This window comes from Aethalodelphis obliquidens, unplaced genomic scaffold (genome assembly GCF_003676395.1).
Source record: "Aethalodelphis obliquidens isolate GAN/ISIS:26980383/991018 unplaced genomic scaffold, ASM367639v1 scaffold8, whole genome shotgun sequence".
NCBI classification, from domain to species: domain Eukaryota; kingdom Metazoa; phylum Chordata; class Mammalia; order Artiodactyla; family Delphinidae; genus Aethalodelphis; species Aethalodelphis obliquidens.
This window is the reverse complement of record NW_020837952.1, coordinates 40,264,891-40,288,374: the sequence shown is the minus strand read 5'-3', so window position 1 is coordinate 40,288,374 and position 23,484 is coordinate 40,264,891. Positions and strand designations below refer to the sequence as shown.

The following is a 23,484-nucleotide window of genomic DNA, read 5'->3' as shown; positions in this document are numbered from 1 at the left end:
TCTAGTCCTATGACTTCAGCTACTATGTAATGCTGACTACACCGAAATTTGTTTCTCTAGTCAGGATTTTTTTCTGGATCTTTAGATTCATATCGAAATGCTTACTTGGCTTCTCCACATAGATGTCTAATAAGAACCTTAAATTTAATACATATGACTAAACCACAAAGCTGGATTTCCTCCCCCCACCAAATCAGCTTCTACTCCAACTTGCCTCACTTAACCTAAACCACTTAAAGCTAGAAATCCAGGAATTATCCTTGATTATTTTCTCTTTTACCCTTTCTTCCTTCCTCTACCATTGTAGTTTCCTATATATTTACTACATAAATAACTTTTAAAAACTCACTGTTAATGATAGTCATTTGCATACTTGACACTTGATTCCAATTGTCCTTTCACATATTGTATTTCATATATTTTTAACAGTCACTCTATTGGAGATTTAAAATTTTTCTTTGGTTAAATATTTTTAATGTAGGTTATCACTAAAAGCTGTGGTGGGGTGCGGGGAGAGTATGTATGAAAGTAATTTTGCAGCCAAGTCTGCTGGCCTTCTGGTTCTGCCTTTGTGTAGTATATCCTAAATCTGCCTGCTTCTCTTCATCCTAGTCCAGGCCACCATTATTTGTTGCTTCGAGTACTATACAATAGTCTCCTCCTCCTGTTTCCCTTCTGTTGTTTTCCTATCATCTGTTCTCCAGCAGCAACCAGAGTGATGTTTAAAAATTTTTTAAATTTTTGATAATTAATAGATTCAGGGGAAGTTGCAGAGATAGTATGAGAGGTTGCTTGTACCTTCTCTCAGTACCCCCACCCCCCTGCTTTTGGTTACACCTTCTGTGACTATAGAACATTGTCAAACGCAGGAAATTAACATTGGAATAAAGCGTCAATATAATTCTATGTCATTTTATCACATGTGTGGATTCATGTAACCACCAGTGCAGTCAGGATAAAGAGCTACTCAGTTGCCACAAAGAGACTGCTCGCATGCTACCCCTTTATAAGTCGTCCCTGCCTCCTTACCTCCCACTATCCCTGACCCCTCAGAGTGATATTTTTAAAACATGAATCAGATCATATTACCTCCTACTTCAGAGCTACCATAACTGCTTCCAATCTCAGAGTGAAATTTAGACTTCTGTGGTGACATATAAATCTGCTTCTCTCTCTGATCTTACTTAATAACACTGTTCCCCCCACAATTATTACTATAGCTACACTTGCTTTCTTTCTGTTTCTCTGATGCAGTGGTTCTCAAAGTGTGACCCCTGGACGAGTAACATCAGCATCACCTGGGAATTTGTTAGAGATGCAAATTTTTGGATTCAATGCCTGACTTACTGAATCAGGAGGTCTGGGGGTGGGACCCAGAAATCTTGTGTTTTAACAAGTCTTTGAAGGTGATGCTGAAACATGCTAAAGTTTGAGGACCATTGCTCTAATAAGTCAAACTCTTTGCCACATGCTGACTTCTGCAGTAGCTTTTCCCTTTGTCTGGAATATCTTCTAACCCACCACTCACCCATCTTCCTATGACTGGCTCTTTCTTGCATTTATACTTATTTTGAAAATACCTCTACAGAGAGAACTTTTTTCAATATTCCAGTGTAAAATAACCACTCATTTATTTTCTACTATATCTCTCTATTTTAATCTTTTGCATATTACCTGTCATTATCTGATATTTTTCTTATTTATTAGTTTCTTATCTTTTTTCCCCTTAAGTAGTTTTTATAGTTTCAAAGAGTAGTACCTTGTTTGTTTTGTTTACTTCTTCATGCCCAGGGCCTGGAAGAGTGCTTGTCAAATGGTAAGCACACAATAAATATCCCCTGAATAATTGAATGTATTTATGATCTCTGTTTTTTGTTTTGTTTTTTTGCAATATTCCCCAGTATTATAAAGCTATGTTTCCCAGGATAACTTCAGAGAGCAACTAAAACGAATGTCTCTAGGCAGAATATTTATATATTATGATTGCAGATATGAAATATTATAACCTAGAAAGAGAAGATGTTTCTTATAGTTCTAGCCTGTATCCCCGAGTGTTTGTAAATAATTTATATGTTCATGACAGATACCCTCTTCCCATTCATTGTTAAATCATTGTTTGTTTCGCTAGGCTTAGGTTAAGATCCCCAAATCTTTGATCAGCTAGCTATTGCCAAGGAATGTACAGGCATGGGACATGGACTGATGTTCTGCTTTACTAGTTATGCATTTCCCCTACCTCCAGTCTGGTGTTCTACCCAGAGTAGATGAGCTAGGCCTTGTGTGATCCTTGAGGGCTCTTTTGCCCCATCCTCCTCCTCTCTGCTCCTTTTAGGCAGCCATTATTAGTCGAGGCGCAAGCCCAGTGGCCTTCTTGGCTCATTTTTCATAAGCCCATGCCATGGTCTTTCTTGTTCTGTGGATCTGAACCACCCGGTCCTGCCAGTTGTTCTCTGTGTCTGATAAATCTTTACATGTAGAGGAATCTCCTCATCAGGAAATAATCCTTACTCCTGATTATCAGCTACAAAAGAAGAGCCAGCTGCATGTTAGAGGAAAAGATACTCAGAGAAGCCCACTTCCTTTTAAAATTCCTGACTACTACCAGTAAAAACGTAATTCTAATACAGAAGACTGTGAGTCACAGAAGACTTCATGTCCTTAACAGTTACCAAAGCTCTTTGGAGGTGGAAAGGCGTCATGAGATTCCCTATAAACATTATAAAACAGGATCTCCCCCATTTAGAATTAAATAATCTTTAAGTATTTTTGTAATGTTTCTGCATGGTTATAGGCCTATGATTTTTTTAAAAAAACTCTTTATAGTAAAAAATTCCAATTTGGGGTAATAAATTTCAGAACTTCTATATTGATCTGTACTTAAGTACTTCTGTTTTATTTACTAACTTGACATATTTTTTGAATGTCTAGCAAGTAGGGATATAAGTTACTTCAGGCCAGGATCATGTCTTTTATATTCTACAGCATGCCTAATCATAAAGCCTATATGAGGCAGTCAGTAAACATAGAATTATGGAAACAGTCTTGAGATGTATTAAACAAATCAAAAATCTTTGGGCTATATTAGTAATTTTGTGATTGCTAACCAATTTTGACTATATTAAAAATCGGTAATTAAGTTACTAGATCAATTCCAAATAATGAAGAATTTTCTGTATTTTTTCATAGAAATTATTTTAATTCTAGTACTTTATATACATAGCCAAAGAAATGAGGTTAAATGTAACGATCTCTGTCATAATCTTTGTTTTGTTTTCTCTCTTGCTTTCTCAATCCTTCTCATGTGATCCTGGATGGAATGATTTTTGGATTCTCTGAACCACAGAGCCTATCGTGAAGAATGGCAGACCTCCAACCTCTCACAGTATGCATTCCTTCCTCCACCAGTACACAGGGTCCTTCAAGAAGCCTCCATTGCGGAGACCACATAGCGTTATTGGAGGAAGCCTTGGCTCCTTCATGGCAATGCCCAGAAATGGAAGCAGATTAGGTAATTTGTTTTTTTAAAAAATTTTCTGACTGTAGCTTATGTCCATAGCTAGGTTTTAGTTGTATGCAAGTCAGCCAGCCTTTATTATCTAGTTTTTTTTGTAAGGTAAAAATCAAGTTGAGAATAAGAGGGAGAGCAGAAAGATGGAAAGGTCTAGAGAGGCAGTAGTGCTGACACTACAGAGGAATAATATTTGAAAATCTGTCCACCAGGAAGAAAACAAAACCCTTAAGAGGTGGATGCAGGATTTCAAGATGAATAGCAGTTTGAGATGGTGCTTAATTTAGGGTCATACTTAGTAACTCCAGATTATCACCATTTGATAGCTTAGTGTAATAATTAGTACATATGATGATTACCTGAGTTGTTATTCTTACATCACTGTGTCATTTTAAATATCTAGGAAAAATATATATCTGCAAGTTTCTGTTTATTTCTCTGGTCTTTTTTGATGGTTTCTTATTTATTTATCATGTTTTGTTTTTAAATAATTTTAAGTATAATTATTTTATAGTCTTATGACATAATTATATTTACTGAAGTTCCTGAGGGTTTTATTCTGCTTCTTGCTTTATCTGCTTACTCTAGCCATAGTAGATTATTTTCTCATGTGTTTTGTTAATTTTAGGAGGATGAGCTTATTATCTACAGGGGGGTTTTGTCTGTGGCTTACACTGGTTCATGAGAGATGATGGTTAAAATTTTCAGAAATTTTGCAAGCTGATTGTTAAACATAGCTATTATTAAAATTTAAATTATATACACATACAATTAAGTAAACTAAATTAAAAACAAAGGTAATGAATACTCAAAAGTCATTATTTCCTAATTATTTTACTACACTTTACTGTTGTCTATGCTTTGGGGGTTATTTATTTCTATTACATCTGAATAGTCAAAATACTGTGTCATGGTGTGCCCATTTCCCAACTGCATGTTCAGTGATGCCATGTGGGTAGCTTGAGGTTGGCCATGAACAGAGTATTTACCCCACAGAAGTTGGAAAACACTTCAAATCAGGGCTTAATTTATTGTTCTCTTGATTGTCTAGACTAGGGGTTGGCAAATTTTTTCTGTAAAGGGCCAGGCAGTAAAAATTTTTGAGGTTTTGTGGGCCATATATGGTCTGTTGCATAATCTTCTTTTTAAAATAATTCTTTAAAGATGCCAAAACCATTTTTAGCTCAGGGCGATACAAAAACAGGTCACATATGCTGATCCTTGGTCTAAACTTAAGAAAGTGACGTTGAAAACGTTAGTAATGCAGATTAAATTTAAAAATGTGTTGTCTGTCTGTAGCTGTTGCATTGTGAATTACACAAAAATTGAGCCATTTGAGAAGTAAATATTCTTCAGTTACTTAGAAACTATTACCTGATTCAGGAAAGAAGTTGCTCATACCAGTGACAAATGAGTGAAGTCTTGACGTAAGCCTCCATCATTTCACTTTTGTCTTGTTGACAGAAATGAAAATACCAACTGGTATCCGTGTCGGAACTATACTTGGCTCGGTAATGACATGAGCTGTTTCTTGGTTGAGTCAGATGCTACTCAAGATTTTTGATCTGTGCTAGTCTGAGATTAATATGCTCCTTTGTAGTCCTCATGCAGAAGAGCAGATTTCTTTTTTAAGTCTGCCTTTTACTGAAGATGTAGCTCTTTGAGAGTCTCGTGCCTTTCTAAAGGAGCTCTCATTTGCAGGTGGGACACCCGAGGCTTCATCTTTTATCTCAGGTGGCTGCTAAATCCAAGCACATTCTTACCAAAATAAAAAGCCCATCCCAAGAAAGGGACAGAATCAATTTTTGCATAACAACTTTGGACTTTCAGTTCTCTGTCTTTGCTTCGTAGGTATTAAACATATATTCATGCAAACTTAGCTATACATTATAAACTATATTTTTATTCAACATTTCCTTGAGGAAGGAAGATTTTTAAATTTTGCTGGAAGTGGAAGGCATGGTTAAATTATCTTTAACATTTTAAAAGTGTGGCAGTAAAGAATGCTTGGCCTCGGATGTATTAAATACCATTGGATTAGGAATTAGTCACCCAATAAATACATTGACTTTCACTGCCATGTTAATAAATATTTTTTGTTCAGATGGGATAAAATTTCTCCAGAAATCTCTGTGTCATTGAAGTATATTCTTTTTTTTTTTTTTTTTTTTTTTTTTGCGGTTGGCGGGCCTCTCACTGTTGTGGCCTCTCCCGTTGCGGAGCACAGGCTCCGGACGCGCAGGCTCAGCAGCCATGGCTCACGGGCTCAGCCGCTCCACGGCATGCGGGATCTTCCCGGACCGGAGCACGAACCCATGTCCCCTGCATCGGCAGGTGGACTCTCAACCACTGTGCCACCAGGGAAGCCCGATTGAAGTATATTCTTAAATTACATATTGGTTTATTAAAAACCATTATTACTATTTACATATGCTTATCAGTGTGAAAAAGAATTTTCTTAATAATGTGTTATCAAGACAAAATACAGAAATGTATGAATTCTAAGACTGATTTGATGAGACCCTGGAGTTCAATTTTTTTGTTAATTTAAACAGTTCTTATATTTGTATAAGTAAATGTTAACTAAAAGCTCAAATTTATAATTATGAAATACTATTTTTATTTATTTTACATGTTGATATTTCATATAACATTTCATTTGAAAGAAAAGGTCCAGTTGTTTAGTCCATTCTTTGATTTTTTTTTAGTTAATATTTAATTCAGTAGAACATTTGTTGAGCCACCTACTAAGTATCATGAACTTTGTTCGGTTCTAGGAATAGAAAAGTGAATAAGCCAAATTCTTGCCCCAAGGATCTTATAACTTGGTATAAAACAACGTGAACCAAAAAATGCTCTTCAGTGCAGTAGGTATGCTAGGTGTGGGTACAGTAGTCATCTGTGTCTGAGAGTAGAAAAGACTTCATGAGTGCTGATGACATATGTGCATAGTTTTGAAGAATGGGTTCACCAAATTGATAAAATGAAGAAAGGCATCTCTTACAGATAAGGAAAAAAAAAAAAGCTTGTTAAAGCACTGCAGTGTGAAACAACATGATACTTTTGGGGGAGTGAATAATTCTGTGGAGAGGACTGGTGGCAAGAGATATGTTTGAGATCTAGCATTTGTTTCTGGTGGGCTGTTCTAGATGAATTAGAGGATGATTGACCAATGCAAATTTATGAGCAGATACAGAAGTATACAAGTTTGTTTTTAATATTCCCAAATGGAATTAATCTCTCTCCCCTCTACTACCATTTATCTTTTTTTTTTTTTTTTTTTTTTTTTTTTGCCGTATGCGGCCTCTCACTGTTGTGGCCTCTCCCGCTCCGGACGCGCAGGCGCAGCAGCCATGTTTCACGGGCCCAGCCGCTGTGCGGCACACGAGATCTTCCCGCACCAGGGCACGAACCCATGTCCCCTGCATCGGCAGGCGGACTGTCAACCACTGCGCCACTAGGGAAGCCCCCCATTTATCTTTTATCCCTATTTAAAAAATATCATAATCCGGGCTTCCCTGGTGGCGCAGTAGTTGGGAGTCCGCCTGCCGGTGCAGGGGACGCGGGTTTGTGCCCCGGTCTGGGAGGATCCCGCGTGCCGCGGGGCGGCGTCCGGAGCCTGTGCTCTGCGGCGGGAGGGGCCGCAGCGGTGAGAGGCCCGCGTACCCAAAACAAAACAAAACAAAAGAAATATCATAATCCACCTTGTCATGTAAGTGTAATATGTTTTGGCCCCTAGTAGATTTTGTGGTACTTGCTTTGTAGTTATGATACAAAGTAGATACTCAGTGAATACTTTTTGAATTGTTTTTTAACACAGGGGGGTGGGAAGCTGCATTAGCAGCTGTAAAACAGTTTTTAAAAAGAATATTCAAAGAACCATTTCATTTGGCTATAGACCCAATACCCATTATTTCATGGAAAGAATACTAAACTAGATAAAAGACCAGGTTTCTATTTTAGGTCTGCCTTTAAGCTCTGTGACCTTTGAAAGTCATTTAACCTTTCAAGGTGTCAGTTTCCAGATCTGGAAAATAAGAGAATTGACTAAAATAATCCTCAAGTGTTATTTTCGGTCTCTAATTTTAATATTCAACTCTTGGTAATAACTTGAATGTTAGTTTTTTAAAATAGCTTTTCATAATCTGAGAGCATAAAAGGATTTATACTACTGTTTTAGGACATTTGTTCTAAGTGTGCAGTTTTTATTAACTGCACACCTATGGTACCCAGAATGTAAAAGACTTCTTATGCTATGATTTTTATGTGTTGGCTGTCTACATCTTACCTGTGGTGATAATACATTGATATAGTAGAATTTAATACATCTTTTCTAAGATAAATAATGTTTCATTTTCTGATACAGATATTGTTCATGAAAATCTAAAAATGGGATCAGATGGTGAGAGTGACCAAGCTTCTGGGACATCATCTGATGAAGTCCAGTCACCTACGGGTGTTTGTCTTAGAAATCGTATACATAGACGGATCTCAATGGAGGTACCATTTAAAAAATACAAATATGCCTGTGTTTGTGTGTATAAATATATATGTATAAATATGCATATATATGTGTGTGTGTATATATATATACACATATATATATATGTGTGTGTGTGTCAAACAGAATAAATGCCTATTTGAAAATGTTGATTAGGGCAGTGACCACCTGTAAGAAAGTTGTTTCTTTGCATTAGCAAAAACTAGTCTGTGAATATTATTTTTTTCTAATTACTATACCAAGGCAAGTATACATTAATTATACTTAAACATTCTGCAAAATACTATGTAGGGTCTCTGTAAGGGATGTGGATTTTCAAAAGTTTCAGAAATCCAGGATGATACATTAGGAAAGTCTTCTTTGTAGAAACAAACAAACAAAAATATATATATATTTTTTGGTACGCGGGCCTCTCACTGTTGTGGCCTCTCCCGTTGTGGAGCACAGGCTCCGGATGCTCAGGCTCAGCGGCCATGGCTCACGGGCCCAGCTGCTCTGCGGCATGTGGGATCTTCCCAGACTGGGGCACGAACCCGTGTCCCCTGCATCAGCAAGCGGACTCTCAACCACTGCGTCACCAGGGAAGCCCTGTAGAAAATATTTTAATTATATTTTTGAGATTCATCTAGATACTACAAATTTTATAAATATTTTATTTCAGATTTCAAAAAGTATGCATAAAATAAGCACCAGCTTTTTTTTCTTTATAAATATGGATATCACTTCCTTTATGGTTTTTATACCTACTGATCTCTAGCACATATAAGTTATTTCTCCATGTAAAAGGATGAAGAGCTCATTTCCTTTTCTTTGTCAATGTTATGTATAACCTTGAGGACAGAAGTTGATTATGAATATTATTTCCATATATATTGTAGATTAAAATAATTTTCTCCAAAAAATTGAACATGTTTTAAAATAAGAATATTGTTATTTTTTGAGTGCTATTGAGTTAATGATGATTAGGGTATTTATCCTATTGGTTGATTGTATTTTCACTGATCAAAGATTGCTTCTGAATCAGTTACAGAAAACAATATCAGTTTCTAAATGGTAAAAATAGCATTTTCAACTACTGAAATCAACTTGATATCTGTTCATATCACTGTATAAATTATATCACAGTAGTAATAAAAGGGCTTCGCTGGTGGCGCAGTGTTTCAGAATCTGCCTGCCAGTGCAGGGGACACGGATTCGAGCCCTGGTCAGGGAGGATCCACATGCCGCGGAGCAACTAAGCCTGTGTGCCACAACTACTGAGCCTGCGCTCTAGAGCCCATGCTCTAGAGCCTGTGAGCCACAACTGCCAAGCCCGCGTGCCACAACTACTGAAGCCTGTGCACCTAGAACCTGTGCTCCACAATAAGAGAAGCCATGGCAATGAGAAGCCCACGCACCGCAATGAAGAGTAGCCCCCACTCACCGCAACTAGAGAAAGACTGTGCGCAGCAACAGACCCAACGCAGCCAAAAATAAATAAATAAATTTATTTTAAAAAATAGTAATAATTATTTTTCTTCACCATATATGTGATTTTCTTTATCATATGTTTAAAAATTTTATTTAATATTAGGATCTATATCTGGATTTTCTCATTCTTCCATTGAGCTGTATATTTTTTTTTCCCCAAAGAGAGACACTCTTGGTTTTGTTTTTTTAATTGTATAATTTAGTATCTGGAAAGACTTCCTTCTTAACACCCACGCACCCCCACATATATACTTATTTGAGAATGTTTCTGGATGTTTTCTATTTATTCTTCTAGATAAATTATAAACATTTTGTTTCATTCCAAGAATAATGCCTGTGATTTGTTTAGGGTTATGTAAAATATAAAACTAATATGGGAGGATTATCATCATTTTATTTCTCTTATCATTTGAGAACATGATACAAATCTATACTTAAGCCATATCTCTCTCAATAAATATGTATACAATTCCTATACATCTCAACTTTGTTTCGTGGTTTGGTTACTATTTTGAACAGTAGGGATTTATTTTTAAAGGATTTATGTTTCTTGGAGTGATAATATAGGCAAGATCTCTTTTTATGTTTCTCGCAGTTCACATAATACAGTGAAATAGAAATGCCTTTTACTTCTTCCCATTGGTATAGCAATAATAAAATATTTCAACTGTCTCACTGTGTTGCATGCAAAATCATACAATATCCACTTGGTTATTTAAACCAATCGCATTTTGTGGTAGACTTTGCCTATTCTTACTATGGTATAATAATGTCAAAATTATTTCCATGTTGAATTTATCAGTGAAGGGACTCAAATAACTGGGTTGTAGAATACCATTTATGTTAAACTATATTGTATACTTTTGCTTACAGTAAATAAATACATTGGCATTCAGTATATTATATATAATTAATGTAGGTAACTTTACAATTGCAATAAAACTTTATAGTTATTGATCACTAAGAAATAATATGTTAGAGCCCATGAATCCAAAAGTAAAATGCCCTTGTCTTTTCTGTTTGTGGTTACCTACAAATATCTTTTTTTCCTGCTTTTTTAAAGGATTTAAATAAGCGGTTATCGCTGCCTGCAGATATCAGAATACCTGATGGATATCTTGAAAAGTTGCAGATAAACAGTCCACCATTTGATCAACCAATGAGCCGAAGGTCTCGGAGAGCTTCTTTAGTAAGTTTTTAAGTCTACTATACCTGCACCATCAGATCTGGTTGTTTGATTTTCTGGGTATAAACATTTTATATTAATTTTTATATTTAATTGTTGAATAGCTAAAGTTTATTATGTTGCTTTCTGGATTTTGTCATTTTCCCTTCCTAAGGGTTTAAAGATATTATATTGGAATAGAATTTAAGGTATATTTTATTTTTTGGTAAATTTTACTGATACATGCTAGATGTACAGAATATGTACTAGATACACAGAAAAGTACATAAGCCATAATTGTATAGCTCCATGAATTTTTGTAAAGTTAACATACCTGTGTAACAAGTACCCAGATAAATGAAATTCCAAAAATCCCAGAAAACCTGTCCTGCCACTTCTTTGTTCACTTTCTATCCTCACTTCCTTAACTTTAGCCATTATCCCTGCCTTCTAAGGCCAAAGATTAGTTTTACGTATGTTTCCCACTTTTTTTTTTCCTAGAAAGTGGCAATGTTTCTAAATTTCCACACACATCCACACCTACAGGGTTTTTTTGTTTTATTTATTTATCTATCTATCTATCTATCTATTTATTTATTTTTGGCTGTGTTGGGTCTTTGTTTCTGTGCGAGGACTTTCTCCAGTTGCGGCAAGTGGGGGCCACTATTCATCACGGTGTGCGGGCCTCTCACTATCGCGGCCACTCTTGTTGCGGAGCACAGGCTCCAGACGCGCAGGCTTAGTAGTTGTGGCTCACGGGCCTAGTTGCTCCGCGGCATGTGGGATCCTTCCAGGCCAGGGCTCGAACCCGTGTCCCCTGCATTGGCAGGCAGATTCTCAACCACTGCACCACCAGGGAAGCCCTTTCCCACTGTTTTGATTATATTATGTTTATAGTGTTTTAATATCAGGAAAGACTTCTTTATTCTCATTTACATACACATTCTTATTTATTTAAAAAATGCATTTGATATTCTTTTTCTGATTATTCTTAAACTTTTGAACTTTATGTAATTATGAATATACAAATTATTAAAATACATTTTATTGAAATATATAAAAATGTGTATTTATACAAGTTTATATATATAGTATACAATAAATATCCTACCTGTTATGTATGTATTATGTATGTACACAATGTGTATCCTTTTGTGATTGACTTGTTCAGTGTTGTGCTTGTTTTTCATTTAGGTTATTGCATGTGGTTATGTAATTCATTTGTTCTTTTTGTTGCATGGTATTCCATTGTGTGAGTATGCTATATTTTATCCAGTCTTCTGCTGATGGACGTTTACATTTGAGTTTTTAGTTTTGGCTATGATCAAATATTGCTTCTATCACTATTCCTGTTCATGTGTTTCGGTTAACATATGTGAGCATTTCTGTTGGTTGCATATCTAGGAGTGGAATTGTTGGATCAGATTGTATGCATATATTCAGCTCTTCTAGGTATTGTCAAAATAGTTTCTGAAGTGATTATACCATTTTACACTGCCATCACCAGTATATGAGAGTTCTAGTTGCTCTCCATGCAGTTTTTTTTTAAATAAATTTATTTATTTATTCATTTTTGGCTACGTTGGGTCTTTGTTGCTGTGCACAGGCTTTCTCTAGTTGTGGCGAGTGGGGGCTACTCTTTGTTGCAGTGCACGGGCTTCTCGTTGCGGAGCACAGGCTCTAGGCACGCGGGCTTCAGTAGTTGTGGCACGTGGGCTCAGTAGTTGTGTCTCGAGGGCTCTAGAGCACAGGCTCGGTGCACAGGCTTAGGCATGTGAGATCTTCCTGGACCAGGGATTGAACCCGTGTCCCCTGCATTGGCAGGTGGATTCTTAACCACTGCATCACCAGGGAAGCCCCTCTCCATTAGATTTTCTGATATTGTTTCTTCTTTTTAAAAAATTTTTTTTTTAACTTTTCTGGTGAGTGTATAGTGCTGTCTCATTGTGGTTTTTTTTTTTCATTTTCCTGATGCCTTAAGTTGAACACCTTTCTAATATTTATTGGCCATTTAGATATCCTCTTCTTTGAATTAAGTGTTCAAGTCTGTTATCTCTTTACTCTTGGACTTTCTGCCTTTTTCTTATTGGTTTGTTAGGAATTCTTTGTACATTTTGTATAAAGGACCTTTGTCAGTTATATGTCTTGCAGATGTCTTCTCCCAATCTGTAGCAGTTGACCCAGCACTGCTAATTTTTAAAAATTTTTTTATATATATATATATATTTTATAAATTTGTTTATTTATTTTTGGCTGCGTTGGGTGTCCGTTGCTGTGTGCGGGCTTTTCACTAGTTGCGGTGAGTGGGGGCCACTCTTCGTTGTGGTGCGCAACCTTCTCATTGCAGTGGCCTCTCATGTTGTGGAGCACGGGCTCTAGGCACGTGGGCCTCAGTAGTTGTGGCTTGCGGGCTCTAGAGTACAGGCTCAGTAGTTGTGGCTTGCGGGCTCTAGAGTACAGGCTCAGTAGTTTTGGTGCACGGGCTTCGTTGCTCCACGGCATGTGGGATCTTCCCAGACCAGGGCTCAAACCCGTGTGTCCTGCATTGGCAGGCAGATTCTCAACCACTGCGGCACCAGGGAAGCCCAGCACTGCTTATTGAAAGGACAGCTTTCCCCATTGCAGTGTCACCTTTGACATAAATTGAGATGATTGTGTATGTGAGGATCTGTTTTGGATGACTTTAGTTCTATGGTAGAAGTATATATAAAGTGCTATGAGACAATTACAGAGACAGCAAGTAAAATGTCTTTGAACATCACAGGCTTATAGTGCTTAAGCTGGCTCTAGAAGGATCGGTAGTTATTTGACATTCACCATTATACAACAAGGTTAAAGTGTAATACCAACTTGACTTTGGTATAGGTTATGATCATCATAATTTTGCATCACTGCTTAAGACATTTTTATTCAAGTAACTTTGTCATTTAATTACCAGCTTGCAAGTATTCTTTGGTTATCAATTTTTATTAAAGATCGATACTTAAGTTTTGGAGTTAGTAAATATTTCAGATTGGGACTAAAGGTATGGTTTAATCACCGAAGCTATCATCAAAGACCTGTCTTTTTCAGTGTACATGAAATTAAGGAAAACAGTGCCCTCTAATGAATGTTAAGTGACTGGAGTTTTTATTGTGTTGAGTGTTCCTACCTACCTCCCTTGCTTTTTGATCTGAAATGGCTTATAGATTTCAGATTAATCATGCCAGCTCTGTTCTGGGTTTCTACTGATTCATCCTTTTCATTATCTATCTACCTTACTAAAGCCATGGTTTCTTTGAAGTATATTAGAAAATTATTCTTCAATACCCTAGGTTTATATGTGAAGGGGAAGGATTAGGGAATGCATGGAAAGGAGATGGGAAAAGAAAAATATTCTTCACATTTGTTAGAGCTCATGTTTCCATGGATGATATACTCTTTATCTAAAAAAAATATGTTTTACAAGAGAAAATATAAAATTTTGTCTTTCTAAAAGGATAAAACTTTGTTTTTTTGTTTTCAATAGCAGTATATTATAAGTAGGGTAGTAAAAATAAAATAAATCCTTTGTTTGAGTAGGAAATAAGAAACCAGTCAGAGAGTTCATTTCTGGTAGAGAAAGACATAAAATAGGGCTGATTGGTTCTTCTATGAATTTATGATCATCAGCCTCAGTTGGATTCTCAGTATCACTTGGCTGCCCTATTGTATTTCTCTGGTTAATTCTTCCCCTCTCTAAGCAGATGACCTCTCCCACTACATGACAAAGAAGAGAGAAGCCACTAACCAGAAACCCTCTCATTTTCTGAATTACACTAATTCTTCTCTTTCCTTTCTTCAATATTGAGGAATTGTCCTTCTTCCTATCCCATCTCCTCAGGATGCTTAGAGTATTTGTTATTCCTATACACTCAGGTATAGTTAGTCTCCCTCTCTTGCTGAATCCTTTCTATTGACTTTTTATTTAAATAAGTTTTTTTATTTTAGAGTAGTTATAGATTTACAGAAAAATTTAAAAGATCATATAGAGAGTTCCCATATACCACATACTCAGTTACCCCTGTTATTAACATTTTACATTAGTTTAGTACATTTTTCACAACTAAGGAAACCAATATTGATACATTACTATTAACTAAACTCTGTACTTCGTTCAAATTTCCCTAGTTTTCCACTAATATCTTTTTTTTCCCAGGATCCCATCCAGAACACATTACATTTAGTCATTCTATCTCATATTAAAGATATTGGTTATTAGACTGGTGAAGTGTTATTTAATATTCATTTATAGTTGATAAGAAATGGAATAGTCTGACTCTTAACATACTGAGTTAAACATTAGACTAGTGGGAAAGCCCATAGGCAGATAGTGATTTGTTAGAGCATTGTTGCACTTACAGTGATGGCATGCCCCGTGGAAGTTTTCTGAGAGTGTTAAGTGCAGCTTTAGTAGACTAAGTCTGTGCATGAAAGTTTGTCTCATTTTATTGAAGTTTAAGTTATACACATTTTAAGAATCTGCCTCTTCCTAAACAATGAGTTTTGGATTCCTCATTCATGACTTTACCAATATATATCATATGTAGTCCTTGTTTCTAAGAATAGGTGAGAAAATAGGTATCAAGTCCTGATGTCTCTCAGAAATAATAAATATATTATGTGGTGTGGAAGTGAGGTTCAAAGTCCACCCACAACTTAATTTACCTTTGGCATATTATGGTCAGGGTTAAGGTGGTAGTATGATGATGATGACAGCACATTTTTGCAAGACAAATGATCAAGCAGAATAGAGATTCTCAGTCTCTTTTCTGCCCCCCACATATCTAAGAACACATTTCTGTCAGTAACAGTAACTCGGTAAATCTCACAAGGAGGGAAATGGGTGTTTGAAAAATCTCCCTTTGCCCCCAGTTCTTATATACACATTCACTTTTAGAATGACATCTATAGAACTTTTGCATGTATTTCAGTTGTTTTGAAACTCAATTAGAACTGCATTGCCAGCATGTTAATACATCTTTATAACTTTGATAGAGTGATTATATTGCCAGAGCCAAAGTAATCAAGAAATACCCCATAAAACTCGATGCTACTTACAAGTTACCCTGAATTATAGGAATCTGGCTATTATAAATTATATTTTTGTTTAATTTTCATGTGCTTATGGTACAAGAGCTGATTGAACAGGAATTTGCTTGGTTTTCCAAAAAGCCAAGTATTCTCTTAGAGCAATGAAGTATGAGAAAAAAATTATCTTTGTTTGGAAAGCAGAATCAAGGAAATGTTTATGTTGTATTAAAATGCAAAGCTTACTGTTCCATTCCTTTAGCTGTTATTTCTGTTTATATGAGACTTTAAAAATATTCTAAAGTAATCTAGGATGGAACTCAGTCTAGATTGTGAACTTACGAAAGCAGGAATCATATCTGTCTTCTTCACTATATCCCCAGTACCTACTATTGTGCTTGGTAAATATTGAATAAATGAGCTTTGTCCTTTGTCCTCTGAATAATTTCCGTAGGAGAGCGTGTCAACAAGCTAGTCATTATATCTATTGTTAATCTTGTCATGTTCAGCAGATAAAAATGCAAGCAAAATTTTCTAGAAATTCCATATAAAGATTCAGTAATTAATATTTGGATGTAATAAATCCTAAAGGTTGGGAATCATTAAAATGTTGTGAGGTGGGTACACTTACTCTGAATTGGGTTGTGGCAGATAATTCCAGTATTTACCTTCTTTTTAAAAAGCAGACTTTCAGCATATATTAATGATCTCACTAAGTTTCATTCTTTGAAGAGTGACTCTTTGTAGTGTTAATTTTTGATGCATCTCTTACAGTTTATTCTTTATATACTTCATATGATACAGTAAATCTCTACAACATTTTTATCTTTATAATCTTGAATTTATAGTTCATTTATACACTCTTTAAAGCAAATCTCAGCATTTTTGTCATAGTCACCATTGGACCAAAGTGTACTTGATCTTTTAAGGGTATGCTAGTATTTATTCACTTAAGGTAAAAGAATGAATAAGAAAATTTCCCAACTCCTGATAAGAAAAAGTTCCCAGGAATTCCCTGGTGGTCCAGTGGTTAGGACTCTGTGCTTTCACTGCTGAGGGCACAGGTTCAATTCCTGGTCAGGGAACTAAGATCCCACAAGCCACGCAACGTAGCCAAAAAATAAACAAAAAAGTTCCTAGCTTGTAGTTATATTTTTCTATGTGCTTCTTATTGTTACAGATAATGACATTTTTATTATATTTTTGGGGGGATGTTTATTATTTTGTTCTTACTAGTTTCCATTTATTCTTTAAATATAGTTCTTTTTTCCTTCATAAAGAAATGTGATATAAGACTTAAAATTCATGGCAGAATAGTTCCATGTTTGTGAATTTAATCACCTGAATTCTAGAGGTAGGTATAAGAAAATAAACATATTCTATCATAGTTTGTGTGACCTTGGTAATTAACCTTTTTTTAAGTGTTAAGATAATATGTAAATAGACTATAAAAACATGCAGGGCTTCCCTGGTGGCGCAGTGGTTGAGAGGCCACCTGCCGATGCTGGAGACACGGGTTCGTGCCCCGGTCTGGGAAGATCCCACATGCCACGGAGCGGCTGGGCCCATGAGCCATGGCCGCTCAGCCTGCGCATCTGGAGCCTGTGCTCCGTAATGGGAGAGGCCACAACAGTGAGAGGCCCACATACTGCAAAAAAAAAAAAAAAAGGTGTCCCCAAAAAAACATGCAAAGTCAAAAGGTTATTCAGAATCAGGTTCTCATGCACCAGATGGTGGGCTATTTGCCACATTTTCCATATTAAAATAAAAAACTCCATTTGTATTTAGCAGGTGTTGTCTAGTGTAGTTTTACCTTATCATTCTGTATAATTATTGATAATAGAAGGCAAGGACTTAATATCTGTGAGTCATATATAAGATAGTACATGGGTGGATGGTGCATGATGGTTCCAAAATCTCACTTTTTTAATTTTTTTTTTTTTTTTTTCGCGGTACGCGGGGCTCTCACTGTTGTGGCCTCTCGCGTTGCGGAGCACAGGCTCCGGACGCGCAGGCTCAGCGGCCGTGGCTCACGGGCCCAGCCGCTCCGCGGCATGTGGGATATTCCCGGACTGGGGCACGAACCCGCGTCCCCTGCATCGGCAGGCGGACTCTCAACCACTGTGCCACCAGGGAAGCCCTAATTAATTTTTTTTTAAAAAATACCATATATAGAGAAAAGTCTTTAAGAGTGCAGAAAGAAGCAATTTTTCAGTCATTCAGTAATACTGCCTGTGACCACAGTTTTCATTAGTTTTCCAAAATTGAATTAAGTACTATTAGATATGCAGTTTTCCTCATGACTTTTATTTTATTTTATTTTTAATTTATTTATTTAATTTATTTATTTTAGGCTGTGTTGGATCTTCATTGCTGCACATGGGCTTTCTCTATTTGGGGTGATCTGAGGGCTACTCTTTGTTGCAGTATGTGTGCTTTTTATTGCAGTGGCTTCTCATTGTGGAGCACAGGCTCTAGGCACGCAGGCTTCAGTAGTTGTGGCACGAGGGCTCAGTAGAGTGCAGCCTCAGTAGTTGTGGCGCACGGGCTTAGTTACTCTGCAGCCTGTGGAATCTTCCCGGACCAGGGCTCGAACCTGTGTCCCCTGCATTGGCAGGCGGATTCTTAACCACTGCACCACCAGGGAAGTCCCTGCATGGCTTTTAAATGGATACATATCCTTGTAACAAAAGGATAGAAACAGTTCCTTTGAGAGGCCTCTGCTACTTCTGGCCATTCAGGTTGGGGCAGTTTATCCTTTTGTTCCAAGTGGTGAGAGATGTTAAGTCAAATATTAATTGTCAAGTATCATTTTTATTTTATTCAACACCTCCAGAAAAAATTGTGTATAACCTCCAGAGTTTGACTAAAACATAGTATTTAATGATCCAGCCTTATTTATACACCTTTGAGAGCTGAGGTTATATATAAAAGAACATTATTCCCTTCACTGGCTATTTATTTAAGGGCATTAGTATCACTCTAAAGTGAGAAGTGAATTTTTAGATTATTATTGCCTTTTGCACTATCTACAAAGGGTTACTAGAAAGCAGTTTAAGAAAATTCTTATTCTTCTCCTCTGTTTAACTTTTTTCCCCCCGATTTCTTCTCTCAATCCCTAAATTTTTATCACTTTGTTTTTTCTTTTTTTCCTAAATCTTTTGTGTTAGGGTTTTTTGTTCTGTTTGTTTTTAGTTTTTAAATACTGGGTTTCCATTACATATTTGAGTATTCCATCTATCTCATTTATTGACTCCATAGAAAGTAGTCAAACAATCTCAAGGTTTAAAAGCAATGGCTTTAAGAACTCACTTTTAAACCCCTTTTTTGGGGATGGAGGGGACTGATTTAGGTTTATATTGCTTCTTCTGTGTTAGCCATTTCCTGATTCATAATAGAGTATGACTTGCAATTGTCTTTTTTGTTATATTTTGGTGGGAAAACCTGAAATAAATAGTATTTTGTTTTTTGCAGGCCTTCCTAGGGAACACAAAGATTGGTGAAGGAAAATATGTAGGAAAATTATTTATTTTGCAGTGTTGTTAAAAAGAAAATCATGTAGTTACCTTTTATAAAATTCTTTAGTATCTTAAAATGCCTGTGGTATCTTAAAATTTCAGGATCTTAAAATAGGACAAAATTTTTTCATAGCAGAATTTTTTCTAATTAATTTTTATTGGAGTATAGTTGCTTTCCAATGTTGTGTTACTTTCTACTGCACAGCAGAATGAATCAGCCATACATATACGTATATTCCCCTCCCTTTTGGATTTCCCTCCCATTTAGGACACCACAGTGCATTAAGTAGAGTTCCCTGTGCTATACAGTATGGTCCCCTCACTTGTCTATTTTATACATAGTATCAGTAGTGTATATGTATCAATCCTAATCTCTTTTCTTCCCACCCTACCCCTTTCCCCCTTGGTATCCATACATTTGTTCTCTACGTCTCTGTCTCTGTTTCTGCTTTGCAAATAAGGTAATCTATACCATTTTTCTAGATTCCACATATATGCATTAATATATATTTGTTTTTCTCTTTTTTATTTTTATACAACAGGTTCTTATTAGTTATCTATTTTATACATATTAGTGTATATATGTCAATTCCAATTTCCCAATTCATCACCCACCCCCGGCCCCCTTTCCCCTCTTGGTGTCCATACGGTGTTCTCTACATCTGAGTCTCTATTTCTGCCTTGCAAACCGGTTCATCTGTACCATTTTTCTAGATTCCACATATATGCGTTAATATATGATATTTGTTTTTCTCTTTCTGACTTATTTCACTCTGTATGACACTCTCTAGGTCCATCCACCTCACTACAAATAACTCAGTTTTGTTTCTTGTTATGGCTGAGTAATATTCATTGTATATATGTGCCACATCTTCTTTATCCATTCATCTGTCAGTGGACACTTAGGTTGCTTCCATGTCCTAGCTATTGTAAATAGAGCTGCAATGAACATTGTGGTACATGACTCTTTTTGAATTATGGTTTTCTCTGGGTATATGCCCAGTAGTGGGGTTGCTGGGTCATATGGTAGTTCTATTTTTAGTTTTTTAAGGAATCTCCCTACTGTTCTCCATAGTGGCTGTATCAATTTACATTCCCACCAACAGTGCAAGAGGGTTCCCTTTTCTCCACACCCTCTCCAGCATTTATTGTTTGTAGATGTTTTGATGATGCCCATTCTGATCAGTGTTAGGTGATAGATACCTCATTGTAGTTTTGATAATAGCAGAATGTTTTTTGTTTGTTTGTTTTTATTTATTTTTGGCTGTGTTGGGTCTTTGTTGCTGTGTGCAGGCTTTCTCTAGTTGTGGGAGTGGGGGCTACTCTTCGTTGTGGTGCGTGGGCTTCTCACTGTGGTAGCTTCTCTTGTTGCGGAGCATGGGCTCTAGGTGCACGGGCTTCAGTAGCTGCAGCATGCGGGCTCAGTAGTTGTGGCTTGTGCGCTCTAGAGCACAGGCTCAGTAGTTGTGGCACACAGGCTTAGTTGCTCTGTGGCATGTGGGGTCTTCCCTGACCAGGGATCGAGCCTGTGTCTCCTGCATTGGCAGGTGGATTCTTAACCACTGTGCCACTAGGGAAGTCCCTATAGCAGACTGTTACTCGATCTATGTAAAAGATGGGTTGACAACTTTAATTGTGAACTTTGATAGTTTTGAACCTTTGAATATTCCAGTTTTTAAAATTTATTTTAAAATTTGACAGATGTTCAACAATTTAATTATAATCAGATTTTTCTATTCCAAGACACTCCTCAGAGCAGGAGAGTTTCAGAAATTGAGGCAGTGATGAATTGAAATTTTAAGAATACTAAATTTATAATTGTTTGCTTTCAGTCAGAAATTGGGTTTGGAAAAATGGAAACCTACATCAAATTGGAAAAGCTTGGAGAGGTAAGTTAATACTTATTTCAAACATGTAAGGTGCATTTTTTTCTTGTTCATCATCTAAAAGATTATATCTTGTTCTGAAAAAGCAACAGAATGTTAAAAGGAAAATACCTTTAATTCTTGATATCATCCCATCCGTGTGAGAAGAAATGAGTTTTTTTAATAGCCTTATAACCTGATATTGAAGCATAAAATATTGTGCTTTCTTGGTAACAAAATAGACATTTATTTGTTAGTTAGCTTCCTGGTATTCTTTGTGCCATCATGTGGGAAATTGCATGTGTTCAAACTTGTGAAAAATCAAAATACTATCTTTAAGGTTAAAGACACATCTCATTAAAGGTTAAGGAAATTCTTGACCCATAAGACCTTGGTTTTCTTGAAGTTGCTACTAGTACTGACTAATTTTGAAATGGTCTACCTCCCAGAGTGAGAAAGTGAGAAGAAAATAATAGAATTAGTTACTAGGGAGGCCTTAAGGGAGTTTGAGAACTATCCTGGAAATGATAGAAGAAATCTATAGAATATATTTGTTTTTTAAAGGAGAGCTCTAGCATACAAAGATTCTGAAAAGTCTGAAAACGGGTAAAGTTTCATAATATGTTAGTTAAATTTTCAGTTTTCACTTACTGTGCTTAATCTGCACATACCATTGCAGTTAAAGTACCTTTGATTCCAAATCTATTGATTCAGTTATTAATCTAATACGAAGCACAAAAAGTAAATTAAATATTCTCCCTATGTTTTCATACCTTTGAAGCACTCTGTAGGGTTGTAAGAGTAAGGAAGCTGTGTGTATGGAACTGAAAGTCCTCTTAGCTATAGGAAAACCAAGATTAATCATGGTGGGGTTTTCCTTGCAAGATAGAATTTAACACATGCTTAGAAATTAGAAATTTAGTTAGGGCTCTTTATTGTGTAGATGATATAGATAGACTCATGATATTTTTGATGTGTCTTTCAAAAATATATTTTGTAGGGTACATATGCAACAGTATATAAAGGAAGAAGTAAATTGACAGAGAATTTGGTGGCATTGAAAGAGATCCGGTTGGAACATGAAGAAGGTGCACCCTGCACAGCAATAAGAGAAGGTATAATTTGTACTTTTGTGAGCAGAATGTATTATGAAATTTATATAGAATATTTTAAAACCAAAGCTATGTAATAAGAGTTCATTTTTTGTAAGCACAAGGAGCTCAGATATAGAAATAGTACATGACTGGAAAATATATGCCACTACAGCTTATGGCATCTCATTGAGGAGAAAGAATACAGTAAAACAAGGCCCTGGGGGGAGGGGGGGGAAGCAATAGCTAAAGCTGAAAGATTTAATAAAAGGAATTAGATATATTATTGTACTGCTTATAATGAAGTACTATGAAGTCATTAAAGATTGTTGTCACAGACAAATATTTGACATTGGGAAATGTTATATATTGGTGCATGGGGGAAAGCTAACTATAGATAGTATATACAGGATGTAAATATATTTATATAATGGTACGATTTTTTTTAAAAAGATTATCCAGAAAATAGTTTGAGGCAACTGACAAGCAATTTGAAGGAAAAAAAGGTACCTTGGACTTTATGTCTAAATTAATCCTAGAAGTCTCAATAAGTTAACATTTGAGAAAAAAAGATGTCATGGAGAGTATTAATGTAATATTGATAATTTTTTTTTTTTTTTGCGGTATGCGGGCCTCTTACTGTTGTGGCCTCTCCCGCTGTGGAGCACAGGCTCCGGACGCGCAGGTCCAGCGGCCATGGCCCATGGGCCCAGCCGCTCCACAGCATGTGGGATCCTCCCAGACCGGGGCACGAAACCGTGTCCCCTGCATCGGCAGGCGGACTCTCAACCACTGCGCCACCAGGGAAACCCCTGAGGATAATTTAAGAATTAAAAATATCAAACCCAGAACCATAAAAGAAAAGAAAAAAATTGATTCTATTAAAATTTCTACTACAAATTCCTTTGGTGGATTATTGTTTTAAATTTAAGAGACTCCTAAACTCAATCATTCATATGTTAAACTTAGGATTTTTTTTAAAAAGACTGGCTACCACAGATTAAGTAATTGGCTTTCTTTTTTGTTTTGCAGTTTCACTATTAAAGGATCTAAAACATGCAAATATAGTAACGCTACATGACATTGTTCACACAGATAAATCTTTGACTCTGGTCTTTGAGTATCTGGTAAGCATTTACTAAATGATACAACATAGCAAATTGGATTTTTTAACAGCCCCGGGGACATTATTGTTATTAGTATTTAATTAAATTATGTGTGGTGCATTCAGTATCTTTCCTCAAAAAACAACTTATTTTTCTGAAAAAGAATATGTATATATATATATGTATTTATAGCTGAATCACTTTGCTTTAC

At 36.2% G+C, this 23,484-nt stretch overlaps 1 protein-coding gene across 1 annotated transcript in view; it reads left to right on the top strand.

Annotated features, from left to right (window-relative positions):
* CDK17 (cyclin dependent kinase 17) overlaps positions 1–23,484 on the top strand; it is a 98,935-nt gene that overhangs the window by 57,149 nt on the left and 18,302 nt on the right. Inside the window, exons 3-8 of the mRNA XM_027107248.1 lie at positions 3,344–3,508; positions 7,875–8,008; positions 10,543–10,668; positions 21,044–21,100; positions 22,077–22,191; positions 23,200–23,294. Coding sequence (XP_026963049.1) covers positions 3,344–3,508; positions 7,875–8,008; positions 10,543–10,668; positions 21,044–21,100; positions 22,077–22,191; positions 23,200–23,294 — 692 coding nt within the window. The remainder of the gene's footprint in view (positions 1–3,343; positions 3,509–7,874; positions 8,009–10,542; positions 10,669–21,043; positions 21,101–22,076; positions 22,192–23,199; positions 23,295–23,484) is intronic.